Below are 16,600 nucleotides of genomic sequence, written 5' to 3'. Positions count from 1 at the left end.
TGCTGGGTGACCTTGGGAAGTCACTTAACTTTTCTGTGCTTCAGTTACCTTATCTGGAAAATGGCTATTTAGACTGTGAGCCCCATGTGGGACAGGCACCATGTCCAATCTAAGTCACATCTACCATAGCACTTAGTACAGTGCCTGAACCTAGTATGCGCTAACAGATACCACAAAACCTCCCCCCTCAAATCCTCTATTGTATTGTACTTTCCCAAGTGCTAATACTATTGATTGGTTGGTTAATTAAGTAGGGGGCGAGGGTTGTTGAAAGACCATAAGGAAAGGGGAAACAGTAAAAACACATCCTTTATTTGATTACTCCTTACACTTTTACAAGGTCCTCAGGTTTCAAGATTGGGGTGCAGGGAGCAGGCTCACTTTTCATTCATTCATTCAATCGTATTTATTGAGCGCTTACTGTGTGCAGAGCACTGTACTAAGCGCTTGGGAAGTACAAGTTGGCAACATATAGAGAGGGTCGTGACCAGACAACGGGCTCACAGTCTAGAAGGGGGAGACAGACAACAAAACAAAACAAGTAGACAGGTGTCAATACCATCAGAATAAATAGAATTATAGCTATATACACATCATTAATAAAATAAATAGAATACTAAATATGTACTAGTAAAATAAATAGAGCAATAAATCTGCACAAGCATATATACAGGTGCTGTGGGGAGGGGAAGGAGGTAGGGCAGGGGGGATGGGGAGGAGGAGAGGAAAAAGGGGGCTCAGTCTGGGAAGGCCTCTTGGAGGAGGTGAGTTCTCAGTAGGGCTTTGAAGGGAGGAAGAGAGCTAGCTTGGTGGATGTGTGGAGGGAGGGCATTCCAGGCCAGGGGGATGACGTGGGCCGGGGGTTGACGGCGGGACAGGCAAGAACAAGGCACAATGAGGAGGTTAGCGGCAGAGGAGTGGAGGGTGCGGGCTGGGCTGGAGAAGGAGAGAAGGGAGGTGAGGTAGGAGGGGGCGAGTGGATGGACAGCCTTGAAGCCCAGGGTGAGGAGTTTTTGCTTGATGCGTAGGTTGGCTTTTTGCAGTGGCTCTGAGGCAGCTGTGTTTGTCTGAGGACAGGGTATGGGGCAAAACCAGTGCTCGGGTTGAGGACCCCCTGACCACTGGGTTCTAGTCTTCCTTCACTTTTTGGGAATTGGGACCTCCCCTCTGCCAGTCTAGACTGCTTTCCGGATCATTTTTTCCAACACCTTTCTGCTCCCATCTCCCATCTCCTCCAAAGCTCCCAGTGATTACATCAAGCAGAAACTCCTGACATTGACTTTAAGGCACTAGAGAAGCAGTGTGGCCTAGTGGAAAGAGCACAGGACCGGGAATCAGGGGTCCTGGGTTCAAATCCCAGCTCCACCAATTGTCAGCTGTGTGACTTTGGGCAAGTCACTTAACTTCTCTGTGCCTCAGTTACCTCATCTGTAAAATGGGGATCAAGACTGTGAGCCCCCCGTGGGACAACCTGATCACCTTGTAACCTTTCCAGTGCTTAGAACAGTGCTTTGCACATAGTAAGCACTTAATAAATGCCATTATTATTATTATTATTAATCCTAGCTCTGTCACTTGTCTGCTGTGTGACCTTGGGTAAGTCCCTAGCTTCTCTGTGCCTCAGTTACCTCATTTGTAAAATGGGGATTAGGCCGTGAGCCCCACGTGGAACATGGGCTGTGTCCAACATAGTTTGCGGGTATCTACCGCAGTGCTTACTGCAGTATTTGGCACACAGTAAGTGCTTAACAAAAGCCGCAAGTATTATGATTATTATTATCTCAGCTGTTTCCCTCCTACCTATCTGCTCTCTTCTCCCACTTCATCCCAGTTTACAAAAATTCCTTGGGGATAGAAACAGGTAATGGTGCAGTCATTTAGCACCTCAGCACCTCTCCTGAAGGAAATTAGCACTCCTGTAGCTCCTCCCAGACCTTCTGCTCTCCAAGACCCTCCCGGGGATGACAGGACCCAAGGGCTGCCTGGTTGCCCAAGCTGACAGTCCTGTTGTCCCTTGGGGTTTGGGCAGTGTCCTTTAAGCTGTTTTACCTTCAGCTTGAGTAATAGTGGTTCTGCCTGGCAATTAGTGCAGCACTTTTCATCTTCAAAGCCCCATGTCAACATCCTCCAATTAACTGTTCCATCATCTCTGCAAGGTAAGTAACTATCCCAGTTCCACCTGAAAAGGATTGGGAGCTGATGGGCAGCAGGGCCTGGAGAGACCCAGAGAATCATTGTCCTCTCAAAGATAGGGCCTGGCTCTCTCATGTTAGCCCAGTGCCTTGGGATCCCTAAGGAGAGGAGCTGGCTAAAGGGAGGGCATGGTGGAAACTATTTTGTCATTAAGTACTTACTCTATGCAGAGCAATGAACTGTTCTAAGCACTAGGAAATAATTCACAGGCGTCAGACCTAATCCTTGGCCCCTAAGGATCACAATCTATTATAAACTCCTTGTGGGCAGGGAATGTATTTGCCAACTCTACTAATGCCCAGTGGCAATGGGCATTGCATGGCCACTGAAGTGGCCCATCTTGGCCTTTCCCAGCTCCACAGAGGCATTTGTATTCCAATAATGCGGAGAAGCAGCATAGCCTCGTGGGCCTAGGAGTCAGACAACGTGGGTTCTCATCCTGGCTCTGCCAGTTGCTTGCTGTGTGACCTTGGACAAGTCACTTATCTTCTCTGGGCCTCAGTCCTCCTGTTCTCCTTTTTATTTCAACTGTGAGCCCCATGAGAGCCAGGGACTGTGTCTACCCAAATTCACTTGTATCTACCCCAGCCCTTATAACAGTGTTTGACCAATAGTAAGCATTTAACAAATACTATAAAATAATCACCTGCTGATGGGGTTGCTTGGGGCCAGGTAGGTTCTCTGGTCTTGGAAGCGTTGGTGAAGTGGCCAGAGAAAATGGCAGCAGTGGGGAGGGAGATAGAGGAGCAGGAGACAAGGAGGAGAAAGGTAGAGTGAAAGAGGGGGAGGTAAGTCACTGGCTTTCTCCCCCCTGGCTCCTTCAATCCTTCTTTCTGGATACCCCGATGAAAACATAGTCCAAACAGTGGTCCCCTTTTCCCCTTATTGCAGAGTCAACGGGCTTCGGGCTGGCACAGCCTTGGACCCATGAGAGCTGAGTTGGATAGGAGGCTAAGGCTGCCCTCCTCTCTCTTCCACTTTACCCCACACACCACCCCAAGTGATTGCTCAGCAAATACCACCACTCGCCCCTTCCTCCCCTAGGCTGGCCTCCCATCTCTTGAGGTGCATTTACACCTCAGCCAAATTTTTGTTTTCTTCAGGTTTCTCAGGACTCATGCGAGCCTGAAGAACCTCAGAGAGTAAGTGGAGCAGACCCTCAAATTTCAGGAGTGTCTGACTGAAATCAGGATGTCCGGTCACCTTAGGGTCTGGGGTCTGCTTCCAGCCCAGGGTGGGAAGCAGCGTGGCTCAGTGGAAAGAGCACGGGCTTTGGAGTCAGAGGTCACCGGTTCAAATCTCGGCTCCGCCAGTTGTCAGCTGTGTGACTTTCGGCAAGTCACTTAACTTCTCTGTGTCTGTTACCTCATCTGTAAAATGGGGATTAAGACTGTGAGCCTGATCAACCTGATCACCTTGTAAACTCCCCAGTGCTTAGAATAGTGCTTTGCACATAGTAGGCACTTAATAAATGCCATTAAAAAAAAGTGGACCTCAAACATCATCATCATCATCAATCGTATTTATTGAGCGCTTACTATGTGCAGAGCACTGTACTAAGCGCTTGGGAAGTACAAATTGGCAACATATAGAGACAGTCCCTACCCAACAGTGGGCTCACAGTCTAAAAGGGTGAGACAGAAAACAAAACCAAACATACTAACAAAATAAAATAAATAGGATAGATATGTACAAGTAAAATAAATAAATAAATAAATAGAGTAATAAATATGTACAACCATATATACATATATACAGGTGCTGTGGGGAAGGGAAGGAGGTATGATGGGGGGGATGGACAGGGGGACGAGGGGGAGAGGAAGGAAGGGGCTCAGTCTGGGAAGACCTCCTGGAGGAGGTGAGCTCTCAGCAGGGCCTTGAAGGGAGGAAGAGAGCTAACTTGGCGGATGGGCAGAGGGAGGGCATTCCAGGCCCGGGGGATGACGTGGGCCGGGGGTCGATGGCGGGACAGGCGAGAACGAGGTACGGTGAAGAGATTAGCGGCGGAGGAGCGGAGGGTGCGGGCTGGGCTGTAGAAGGAGAGAAGGGAGGTGAGGTAGGAGGGGGCGAGGTGATGGACAGCCTTGAAGGCCAGGGTGAGGAGTTTCTGCCTGATGCGCAGATTGATTGGTAGCCATTGGAGGTTTTTGAGGAGGGGAGTAATATGCCCAGAGCATTTCTGGACAAAGATAATCCGGGCAGCAGCATGAAGTATGGATTGAAGTGGAGAGAGACACGAGGATGGGAGATCAGAGAGAAGGCTGGTGCAATAGTCCAGACGGGATAGGATGAGAGCTTGAATGAGCAGGGTAGCAGTTTGGATGGAGAGGAAAGGGCGGATCTTGGCAATGTTGCGGAGCTGAGACCGGCAGGTTTTGGTGACGGCTTGGATGTGAGGGGTGAATGAGAGAGCGGAGTCGAGGATGACACCAAGGTTGCGGGCTTGTGAGACGGGAAAGATGGTAGTGCCGTCAACAGAGATGGGAATGTCAGGGAGAGGACAAGGTTTGGGAGGGAAGACAAGGAGTTCAGTCTTCGACATGTTGAGCTTTAGGTGGCGGGCAGACATCCAGATGGAGATGTCCTGAAGGCAGGAGGAGATGCGTACCCTTGCTGCTGTACCCTTGGTGGCATCTGGTAGGTCTGGCAATCCCCTTTCTGCATTTATTCTTAGACCTCTCTCTCCTGGGATTTCTTTAGACTTCCATCTTTACTGCCCCTTTCCCGCTTCCGAAGGCGTGACAGCTCCTGCCCCTTTTCCCTCAGAGCTTCCCATCTCCCTCTTTCACCCCACACCCTCCCTGCTCCCTTCCCAGCTCTTCATGCTCCAAGGCGAGGGGTCCTGGGACAGAATCTCCCCTGGAACGTCCTGAGCCAGGCAAAGGCTCAGCTATCTGGGCCTCTCCCTCTGAGAATCCTTCCTTCACCAGTGCTGGATACTGATTCATCCTGGGCCAGTCACAACAAGGCCTCTTGCATTGGCCTCTCTGGCTACCGCCCCTGGCTACTGGGTGCCTCAGCCCACAAGACTCCCTCCCTCCCTCCTCTCCTCCTTCCCTCTCCTTGGCAAGCAGACGGCCCAGTGGGGCTGGCCTGGCCCGTGGGGTCTCTGCTGGTGGTTTCCCCTGACCCTGGATGCCCCGGCCTTCGCTCTTGGCCTGTATCTAAGAGCTTATCGCGCTTGCACTGAGTCCTGAGGCAGTGGCTGCAGACGGGAATCCCGATGTGAGCAGCCGGATTTGACTGGGGTCTCTCGGGGTGTATGCCCGGGAGCCAAAGCACCCCTAGAGAACCAGCAGAGCCCCCTTTTCAGCCCGGGATCTGAAAACACTCGGTAAACTACAGTCAACTTCCTGTTTCCTCAAGAGAGTCAGAGGAGACGGGGTTGGCTGGACGGAGTTAGCTCATTAGCCACGTTTATTAATTGGCTGTGGATAATACCACAGGGCTCTACTCAGAAATGAGGGTGAGGTGAGGGAAACTGCAGCAACCAGCAGGGATGCCAACTGTCCAGGCCCTGCCGCACATCCTACTTCTGTCTCTCTGGGCCTGCTTTCCTCCCCAGGTTGGTGAGCCCCATTTCTTAAAGGGGTCCCCAGGGTGATGGGTGCCCAGTGTTGTTTCAGCCCTAACCAGGTTGCCTGGGGACCCCCGAGGCAAGAGCCAATTTCCTGAGTGACTGATCCCAGGCTGGCTGCCTCAGGGGCAAGTAATGAGTCTCTGAGCCTGATGAAGCCCATCTCAGTGTCGATTTTGGTGGGCATCGAGGAGGAGGGGTAGGAAAAGGCTCTCTACCAGTAGGAGACAAGTGGGACCTGCTGCTCCTGCCACTGCTTTAGCATTTCGCCATCGATATTCTGAGAGCAGAATGACATAGAGGACGGGGCCTGATCCAAGGGTGGGCCCTCTCTGCTGGGGTAATAATAATAATAATAATGATGGCATTTATTACACACTTACTATGTGCAAAGCACTGTTCCAAGCGCTGGAGAGGTTACAAGGTGATCAGGTTGTCCCACGGGGGGCTCCCAGTCTTCATCCCCATTTTACGGATGAGGTAACTGGGGCACAGAGAAGTGAAGTGACTTGCCCAAAGTCATACAGCTAATTGGTGGAGCCGGGATTTGAACCCATGACCTCTGACTCCAAAGCCCGTGCTCTTTCCTACTGAGCCACGCTGCTTCTCTATAATACTGATGGCATTTATTAAGCACTTACTATGTGCAAAGCACTGTTCTAAGCTCTGGGGAGGCTACAGAGTGATCAGGTTGTCCCTCGGAGGGCTCACAGTCAATCCCCATTTTAAAGATGAGGGAACTGAGGCACAGAGGAGTTAAGTGACTTGCCCAAAGTCACACAGCTGACAATTGGCGGAGCCGGGATTTGAACCCGTGACCACTGACTCCAAAGCCCGTGCTCTTTCCACTGAGCCACGCTGCTTCACAGTGGGAGGTGTGTGGGTGGGGGTGAGTAAATGAGGCCTGGGCATGCAGAGGGAGCCCATCTTTTTCCCCCATCAGCTGCTAATCTAGGGCAAAGGTAGAGATTCTGGCGGGAGGATGAGGGGTGAGGGTGCAGGGTGAGGAATCTCTCGGACAAAAGGATTTGGAAAGGATGAAGTGGGGAAGAGGTGGGGATGAGACGGGCAGGGGTCACAAGGATGAGGGCCTGAGCAGGCGAGCCAGAAACCTCCTCTTCCAGACCTGTAATAAATATTACTCCATTTATTTATTTATTTTATTTGTACATATTTATTCTATTTATTTTATTTTGTTAGTATGTTTTGTTCTCTGTCCCCCCCTTCTAGACTGTGAGCCCACTGTTGGGTAGGGGCCGTCTCTATATGTTGCCAACTTGTACTTCACCAGCACTTAGTCCAGTGCTCTGCACACAGTAAGCACTCAATAAATATGATTGAATGAATGAACGAGCACAATGAGCACACCCAGCACCTTAGAGGGGAAGGACAGTGCTGAGGTAACTTGGGCTCATCTCCTAACACAGGTTTTTAAAAAACCTCCACCCCTTTGATCCAGCTTCCTGTCCTGCCACTCACACCCACCCTCACCCAGCAGATAAGTTGGTTTCTGAGGGTGAGGGGAAGAGCCGGGGGGCAAGGTGTCTGGGGAGGAGGGGTCCACACTCTGAGCCTGGCATTGGTGCCAGGCTTCTAGCATGGCAATCCCATCCGTCTCCACTTTTCCCAGGGGCAGAGGTGTCTACACTGTAGCATGTAACGTGGGAGTGGCCCATTCAACAGGGGAACTGGGTGGGTAATGAGAGTCTGCAAAGGGCTTTGAAGATGGAGAGTGTTATCTATGGGCTAATTAGTGTTCATTACTAATTAGAAGGGCTCTTCTCTCCCTCACCAGCCCTTCTGGGAGTTGGAGATGGAAGATCCAGGATCCTGTCCTTCCTGTTCTAAGGCAGGAAAACTAGGCATGGAGCAGTGGGTTCTGGGAACCAATGCTCCAACCTCGGTGTGCATTGTCTTTGCTTGCTACTGCAGCTGCTGGCCTCCATGTGGGAGATGCAACTTGCCATATAGGACAACTCCAAGGGTCGCTTCACTTCTCTGTGCCTTAGTTGCCTCATCTGTAAAGTGGGGATTAAGACCGGGAGCCCCATGTAGGACATGGACTGTGTCCAAGACTGTGAGCCCGCTGTTGGGTAGGGGCCGTCTCTATATGTTGCCAACTTGTACTTCCCAAGTGCTTAGTCCAGTGATCTGCACACAGTAAGCGCTCAATAAATACGATTGAATGAATGAATGAATTAATTAATTAGCTTGTATCTCCCCCAGCACTAAGAACAGTGCTTGACATATAGTAAGTGCTTAACAAACACCATTATTATTGCTTCCGCCCTCAGCCCCACCCAGTAACAGGGCTTCTGTTTGCTCTGAGCCACCCTCTCCTCCATCATCATCAATCGTATATATTGAGCGCTTACTATGTGCAGAGCACTGTACTAAGTGCTTGGGAAGTACAAATTGGCAGCATATAGAGACAGTCCCTACCCAACAGTGGGTATCTGTCTGTCCATCTCCAAAGACCCGCTCCATCTTGGGAGGGTTTTTTTTTTTTTCATCAGCTACCTCACTCATCTGGCCCGGACATTCGGGGAAGTGCTCTTCTGCCCTTCAAAGCCCTACTGAGAGCTCACCTCCTCCAGGAGGCCTTCCCAGACTTAGCCCCCTCCTTCCTCTCCCTCTTCCCATCCCATCCCTTCTAGACTGTGAGCCCACTGTTGGGGAGGGACCGTTGCTCTATATGTTGCCAACTTGTACTTCCCAAGCGCTTAGTACAGTGCTCTGCACACAACAAGCGCTCAATAAATATGATTGATTGAATGAATGAATGAATGAATCCCCCCCCCCCCCCCGGCCCTAGCTCCTTCCCCTCCCCACAGCACCTGTATATATGTTGGTACAGATTTATTACTCTATTTATTTTACTTGTACATATTTACTATTTTATTTATTTTATTTTGTTAATATGTTTTGTTTTGTTGTCCGTCTCCCCCTTCTAGACTGTGAGCCTGTTTTTGGGTAGGGACCGTCTCTATATGTTGCCAACTTGTACTTCCCAGGCGCTTAGTACAGTGCTCTGCACATAGTAAGCGCTCAATAAATACGATTGATGATGATTGATGATGATGTTGATGATGATGAATAAATACGATTGAATGAATGAATGAATGAATTCGGGCTGCAGTTACCTGTGGACAAGGGTGCTGCTGAGGTCAAACAGGCGCCCAAACTCACCCAACTCTGGAAGGCACGATTGATCGATTGATTGATGATTGATTGATTGATTGACTTCACAGCACTTCACCTCCTTGAGTTCCCACAGCTGTGCTGGCCGGATATTCCTCCCACCAAGCCCTCGATGCCAGGTGTGTGAGGAGTCTTGTCCAGAGGAAAGATACTGAATATCATCTTAACCACATTTTATACAGAAAGGGGAAATTAATAACAATTATTCATTCAATCGTATTTATTGAGGGCTTACTGTGTGCAGAGTACTGTGTACTAAGCGCTTGGGAAGTACAAGTCAGCAACATATAGAGATGGTCCCTACCCAACAACGGGCTCACAATCTGGAATTATGGTATTTGTTGAGTGCTATGTGCCAGGCACTGTACAAAGTGCTGGGATGGATACACACAAATCGGGGTGGACACAGCCTCTGTCCCACATGGGGCTCACAGTCTCAATCCCCATTTTAAAGATGAGGTAACTGAGGCACAGAGAAGTGAAGTGACTTGCCCAAGGTCACACAGCAGACCAGTGGCAGCACTGGGATTAGAACTCATGACTTTCTGACTCCCCGGGCCCATGTTCTATCTATCCTCTCTTGCTATGAGGGAGAAGTCTCCCAAAGCCGAGAAGACCTATGATTTTTTATTTTAATTATATGTATTAAGCACTTATTATGTGTCAAACACTGTTTTAAGCTCGGGATAGGTACAAGTTGATTAGGTCAGACACAGTCCCTGTCCCACATGGAGCTCACAGTCTAAGTAGGAGGGAGAACAAGTTTCCCCATTTTACAGTTGAGGAAACTGTGGCACAGAGAAGTTAAGTGACTTGCCCAAGGTCACAGAGTAAGCAATTGGCAGAGCCAGGATTAGAACCCAGGTCCTCTGACTCTAGGCCACGGCTCTCCCCACAAGATATGTTGCTTCTCTAAGCCATGGGGCTTCTCTATGATTTAAGCAGAATAACTTTTGATTACAAAGCTCATCGTGGGCAGGGAACATATTATATTGTTGTGCTGTACTCTCCCAAGCATCTAGTTCAGGGCTCTGCACACAGTAAGCGCTCAATAAATACGATTGAATCATCATCATCATCAATTGTATTTATTGAGCGCTTACTGTGTGCAGAGCACGGTACTAAGTGCTTGGGAAGTACAAGTTTGCAATATATAGAGACAGTCCCTACCCAACAGTGGGCTCACAGTCTAAAAGGATGAATGCTTAGTCCAGTGCTTGACACTTAGTAAGTGTTTAACAAATATTATTATTATTATTATTGTCAAAGTGCTGCTTTCTAGGCTGTTCCCAGGAATCCCTACTCACCACCAATTTTTTTCTAGTGGTATTTATTAAGCTCTTACTATGTGCCAGGCACTGTGCTAATCCCTGGGGTAGTATAAGATAATCGGGTTGAACACAGTTCCCTGCCCACATAGGGCTGACAGTCTTAATCCTCATTTTCAGAAAAGGTAACTGAGGCCCAGAGAAGTTAAGTGACTTGCTCAAAGTCATGTTCAGCAGGTAAGTGGCAGAGCGCTGTTCCTCTGACTCCAAGGACTGTGCTCTTTCCACTAGGCTATGCTGCTTCTCATTAATTCTGCTTCTCACTAATTTTCATTAGTGCTACAGAGCTAATTGCCGTCTCCAAATTTCTATTGTCCAGGGAGCACGCTGACCAGCAACGCCCCTAAAGACAAAGACCTAGAAAACTAGATCAAGGGGATCGGCAAACAAGGTAGTGCCCCAGAGTTGGCATCCCTCGGCTATGAAAGGGCCATGGGGTAGTTGTAATGGCCACCCTTCTTTACAGTTGCAAGACCTGATTCGACCACATCAAGCTTCTCGAGCAGCTCCAGAAGTGTCACCCATGAGCCACAATTAAACATCAAACAGTAAGACGATGAGATCTCGGAATGGAGTCATTCCACCGGCACTGATTCAATGTTCTTGGCTGGGCAGGAACTGTATCAGGGGAATAGATGCCAGCAAGGCACCCAAACAGTTGCTGCGTGGAGACCTCAATCGATTAATTCATCAATTCTATTTGTTGAGAGCTTACTGTATGTACAGCACTGTACTAAGCATTTGGGAGAATGAAGGAAGGAAGGCAGAAGAAGCATTTTAAGGCTACAGAAGTGTCCCACCTCAAATCGGGGCCAAAGAGCGGTGGGTCACTGATGGGCAGCTGGTCACCTCCTGGCCTGATTGACAATGAGCAAAGGAGGGCTGCGGGAGCAGGGGCTAGGGAAAGATTGCAAAACCAAGGGGGAAAATAAAAGATGGTACTAGATACCACAGAGAGCAAATTTGAAAAATGATCTTTATTCATTCATTCATTCATTCACTCAATCGTATTTATTGAGCACTTACTGTGTGCAGAGCACTGTGCTAAGTGCTTGGGAAGTACAAGTTGGCAACATATAGAGATGGTCCCTACCCAACAACGGGCTCATAGTCTAGAAGGGGGAGAGAGACAACAGAACAAAACATATGGACAGGTGTCAAGTTGTCAGAATAAATAGAATAAAAGCTAAATGATGATGATGGCATTTGTTAAGCGCTTACTATGTGCAAAGCACTGTTCTAAGCGCTGGGGGGGATACAAGGTGATCAGGTTGTCCCACATGGGGCTCGCAGTTTTAATCCCCATTTTACGTATGAGGTAACTGAGGCTCAGAGAAGTTAAGTGACTTGCCCAAGGTCACACAGCAGACATGTGGCGGAGTCAGAATTCGAACCTATGACCTCTGGCTCCAAAGCCTGTGCTCTTTCCACTGAGCCACGCTGCTTCTCTATGCACATCATTAACAAAATAAATAGAATAATAAATATGTACAAGCATGAAAAACATAATGGACCGCACATCTGATAACAGTAATGATTTTGGTATTTGTTTAGCACTTATTCATTCAATCATATTTATTGAGCGCTTACTGTGTGCAAAGCACTGTACTAAGCGCTTGGGGGAGTACGCTATAACAACAAACCGACACATTCCTGCCCGCAACGAGCTCACAGTCTAGAAGGGGAGACAGGCATTAATATAAATCAATCAATCAATTATAGATATATACAGATATATGCTTAGGTGCTGTGGGGAAGGGAGGGAGGATGAATGAAGGAGCAAGTAAGAGCAGCACAGAAGGGAGTGGGAGAAGAGGAGAGAAGGGCTTAGTCAGGGAAGGCTTCTTGGAGGAGATGGGCCTTCGATAAGGTTTTGAAGTGGGGGAGTGCACTCCCCCAAGGTCACGTACAACAGGTAAGTGCTGGATCCCAGTTCCTCTGATTCCCAGGCCTGTGCTCTTTCCATTAAGCTATGCTGCATCTTACTAATTTTCATTAGTGATACAGAGCTAATTGCTGTCTCTAAATTCTATTGTCTGGGGAGAACACTGACCAGCAAAACCCCTAAAGACAAAGGCACTGGTCTAAGTGCTGGGGAAGATTCATTCATTCATTCATTCAACCGTATTTATTGAGCACTTACTGTGTGCAAAGCACTGTACTAAGCACTTGGGAAGTACAGATTGGCAACATATAGAGACGGTCCCTACCCAACTGTGGGCTCACAGTCTAGAAGGGGGAGACAGAGAACAAAACAAAACATATCAACAAAATAAAATAAATAGAATAAATATGTACAAATAAAATAAATAAATAAATAGAGTAATAAATGCATACAAACATATATACATATATACAGGTGCTGTGGGGAGGGGAAGGAGGTAAGGCGGGGGAGATGGAGAGGGGGAGGAGGGGGAGAGGAAGGAGGGGGCTCGATCTGGAAAGATACAAGTTAATCAGCTTAGACATTGTCCCTGTCCCACATAGGGCTCAGAGTCTTAATCCCCATTTGACAGATGAGGTAACAAAGGCACGGAAAAGAGAAGTGACTTACCCAAGGTCACATAGCAGCGTGGAAAGAGCACGGGCTTTGGAGTCAGAAGTCGTGGGTTTAAATCCCAGCTCCGCCAATTGTCAGCTGTGTGACTTTGGGCAAGTCACTTAACTTCTCTGTGCCTCAGTTCCCTCATCTGTAAAATGGGGATTAGGACTGTGAGCCCCACGTGGGACAAACTGATCACCTACTGATCACCCCAGCACTTGCACATAGTAAGCGCTTAACAAATACCATTATTATTATTATTATAGCAGGCAAATGGCCGAGCCGGGATTAGAATCCAGGTTCTTCCGGCTGTGATCTCCTGATCCCAGTCTGGAGACTGGATGGGACTGGACCCTGGGGGGTCGGAGGGTGGGGGTGTCCCATGGCTGACAGCCAAGACTCTGACAAGAGGCACAGGGGGACCGATGGTAAGCAGTTGGTCTGACTGCTTCTCCCCCGGACCCCGTTCCTGCCCACGCTCTAACCTCATGGGCAGGGTATGTTTCTGCTAAGTAATAATAACGATAATAATTGTGGTATTTGTTAACCGCTTACACTGTGTCAGGCACTGAACTAAGCACTGGGGTAGAATAAAGGTAATCAAGTTGGACACGGTCCAGTTAATTCTGTTGCATTGTACTCTCCCAAGTGCTTAGTACAGTGCTCTGAACGTAGTAAGCGCTCAGTAAATATGATTGATAATGCCAGGGTTGCCACAGGAAAAGTAGAAGACACACTGAACAGTTTAAGCTAAGTGACTGTGTAAATTGCAGTGAAGAAAATTAAATAGACTCATATAACAAGTTTTACTTGCCGGGTTATTGATTGACTGTTATCCATGTTTTGTTTAGTTGTCTGTCTCCCCCTTCTAGACTGTGAGCTCGTTGTTGGGTAGGGACTGTCTCTATATGTTGCCGGCTTGTACTTTCCAAGCGCTTAGTACAGTGCTCTGCACATAGTAAGTGCTCAATAAATACCATTGAATGAATGAATGAATGAATGAATAGTACGAGCCCAGTGCTGGATCAGAGCTGGCTCTGATTCTTCCCTGGCTTCTCCATGAGGGTCTTTGGTGCAGGTTGCCCTCCCTACCCGCAACCAAACCACTAAGAGTGTGACCTTTCCCAACCTTTGGGCCCAAGGGGTTATGTGTTGGGAGGTCTCCTTCGAGTACAAAGGACAAATCTCTTTCTTCAAGGTTCTCTTCCCTCCTGTATCTATAATAATGATAATACTAATAAAGAGGAGGAGGAGGATGAAGGTGGTATTAAGCTTTTCCTATGTGCCAAGCCCTGTGCCGAAGTCCTAGAATAGATTTGAGACAGATTGGACAGAGTCCTTGCCTCAGTGGGGCCTCACTGTCTAAAAGGGAGGGAGAACTGGAATTTTATCCCCATTTTACAGATAAGGAAACTGAGGCACAAAGAAGTTAGGTGACTCGCTCCAAGTCACACCGCAGGCAAGTGGCAGAGCTGGGACTAGAATCCGGGTGTCTGGGGATGGGTGGCAGCTGTTCATAATAATAATAAATAATAATGTTGGTATTTGTTAAGCGCTTACTATGTGCCAAGCACTGTTCTAAGCGCTGGGGGAGATACAAGGTAATCAGGTTGTCCCACATGGGGCTCACAGTCTTCATCCCCATTTTCCAGAGGAGGTAACTGAGGCCCAGAGAAGTTAAGTGACTTGCCCAAAGTCACGCAGCTGACAAGTGGCAGAGGTGGGATTAGAACCCATGACCTCTGACTCCCAAGCCTGGGCTCTTTCCATTAAGCCACGGTGGCTTCTAGCACCGCTATTCTCTGGGCCAGTAGTCCTGAAAGGCCCTGAAAGTTGAGGAGATGATGAGGGAATGGTTTAGGTACAGTCTTGCCTGGAGGCAGATGGATGGACTAGATGACTTATTGCAGTCTCTTCTAGGCAAAGAATCCTGCTCCCCTATTTTGGCTCTGGTCTCCTCAGCTTTCCTATAGTAGAATCACTCTTGTATCATTCATTCAATCGTATTTATTGAGCACTTACTGTGTGCAGAGCACTGTACTAAGTGCTTGTATCACTCTCCTGGGGCACCTTCTTGTCCCCAAGAAACAGGACACAACCCACCTCCTGGCCTAGGAAGTCACCAAGTGCCCTCCCTGGGATGCGTCCTCTGCAGTTTTCCTGCAGAGGTTGCGGTTCCTCCTGTTGCAGGGTGGTCACTGTGGTCCTGGTTGGGGTCAGCGTGGTCTGGATCCCCATTCTGCAGAGCTCCAGCAGTGGCCAGCTCTTCGTCTACATCCAGTCGGTCACCAGCTTCCTGGCCCCGCCCATCACGGCCGTCTTTGCCTTGGCTATCTTCTGGAGGAGGACCAACGAGCAGGTAGGGAAGGGGCCTGCATTCTTCCGGAGAAGCACAAGTGATTCCCCATTCCTGCTGTCACCCCCCTAACCCTCCCAAGGAAAGAGGCCAAGTCCACTGAGACTGGGACAGTGGAGTACCCCGGTGATCTCTAATGATAGCATGGCCACCTAGGCCATGCCATTGAGACAGTGAAGGGAGGAGGAGGAGAAAGAGGAGGAGGAGAAAGAAGAGGAGGAGGAGAAAGAGGAGGAGGAGAAAGAAGAGGAGGAGGAGAAGGAGGAGGAGAAGAAGCAGAAGGAGGAGAGCTACAGGGAGGGAGGGAAGGAGGGAATTGGATGAGAGGGTGGTAGCCTAGGGGGAGAAGAGAGGCTCAAAATCAGTCAATCAGTTAATTGTATTTATTGAGCATTTCCTGTGTGTAGAGTGGTTGGGAGAGTACTCTATAAGAATAAACAGACACACTCGTGCCCACAACGAGCTTACAGAATGTGGCGTTTGTGGCTTTCCCTTTCCATGCTCTCCTAAGCGCTTAGTACAGCTCTGGGCATACAGTAAGCGCTCAATAACTGTCCCTGATGGATTGTTTGTCCTGGGAGCAGGACAGCCAAGTTAAGATCACAGAAAACATATACAACATCTCCCCTCCACATCTTCACTTCTTCCTCTCTCTGGATCAATCCCCCTGGCCCTGCAGTGCAGCCGGGGGAGCCTGTTTTCCAGGCCGGGGATGCTCAGACAAATGCCTTTTCCTAATCCCCAAGGAGGCAACTGGGTGGTTGCATAATGCGGGAACAAAGGAACTAGATAAAATAAAGACTCCTAAATTTAAGGGCAAACAGATTACTTGGGTACACAGCTAGTGGACACACTGAGTAATTTACAGTCATCGGCAACAATGGAGAGGGATCCCTGGGCAGAAGTTTGTGAAGATAGGCCAGTTTTATTTCTGTAGCTGTTGCTATTACCACTAGAACCAGGGATGAGGACAGAAACTGAATCTCTGGTTTGGAAACAGAAATGATCACCTAAAAAATCCAGAGATATTTTCTTACTCCAGTGGTCCAGGTGCATTCTGAGATTTCTCCTTCTTCCCATGAAGTGGTGGAGGGGCAACAGGAGGTTAATCTACTGCGGGCATGAGAGACTCCCTCACAGATTGCGGGCATGAGAGACTCCCTCACAGATTGCGGTCACGAGTGACTCCCTCACAGATGGAATCCAGAACGTCAAAACCTGGTCTGGAGTCGCAGCTGCAAATTCCTGCCATCCTGTGCTTCTAACTTCCTTTTATCCAGATCCACTCACTGCCAACTTTCCTTGGGGGCAGCAGTTGTTTGAGACCATTTAGGCATGTGAAAGCACTGTAGCACCGAACTTAGGCCCGTTTCCCAAAGACTGAGTCTTTCCTCACTCCTTCA

At 48.7% G+C, this 16,600-nt stretch overlaps 1 protein-coding gene across 2 annotated transcripts in view; it reads left to right on the top strand.

The window, feature by feature from the left end:
* SLC5A10 (solute carrier family 5 member 10) overlaps nt 1–16,600 on the top strand; it is a 166,462-nt gene that overhangs the window by 131,812 nt on the left and 18,050 nt on the right. For both annotated transcript variants that reach the window (XM_038763169.1, XM_038763168.1), the window contains one exon: nt 15,032–15,200. In XM_038763169.1, coding sequence (XP_038619097.1) covers nt 15,032–15,200 — 169 coding nt within the window. The remainder of the gene's footprint in view (nt 1–15,031; nt 15,201–16,600) is intronic.

Source organism: Tachyglossus aculeatus, chromosome 21, assembly GCF_015852505.1.
Source record: "Tachyglossus aculeatus isolate mTacAcu1 chromosome 21, mTacAcu1.pri, whole genome shotgun sequence".
Taxonomy (NCBI): Eukaryota; Metazoa; Chordata; class Mammalia; order Monotremata; family Tachyglossidae; genus Tachyglossus; species Tachyglossus aculeatus.
This window is presented reverse-complemented; position numbering and strand designations above follow the sequence as displayed.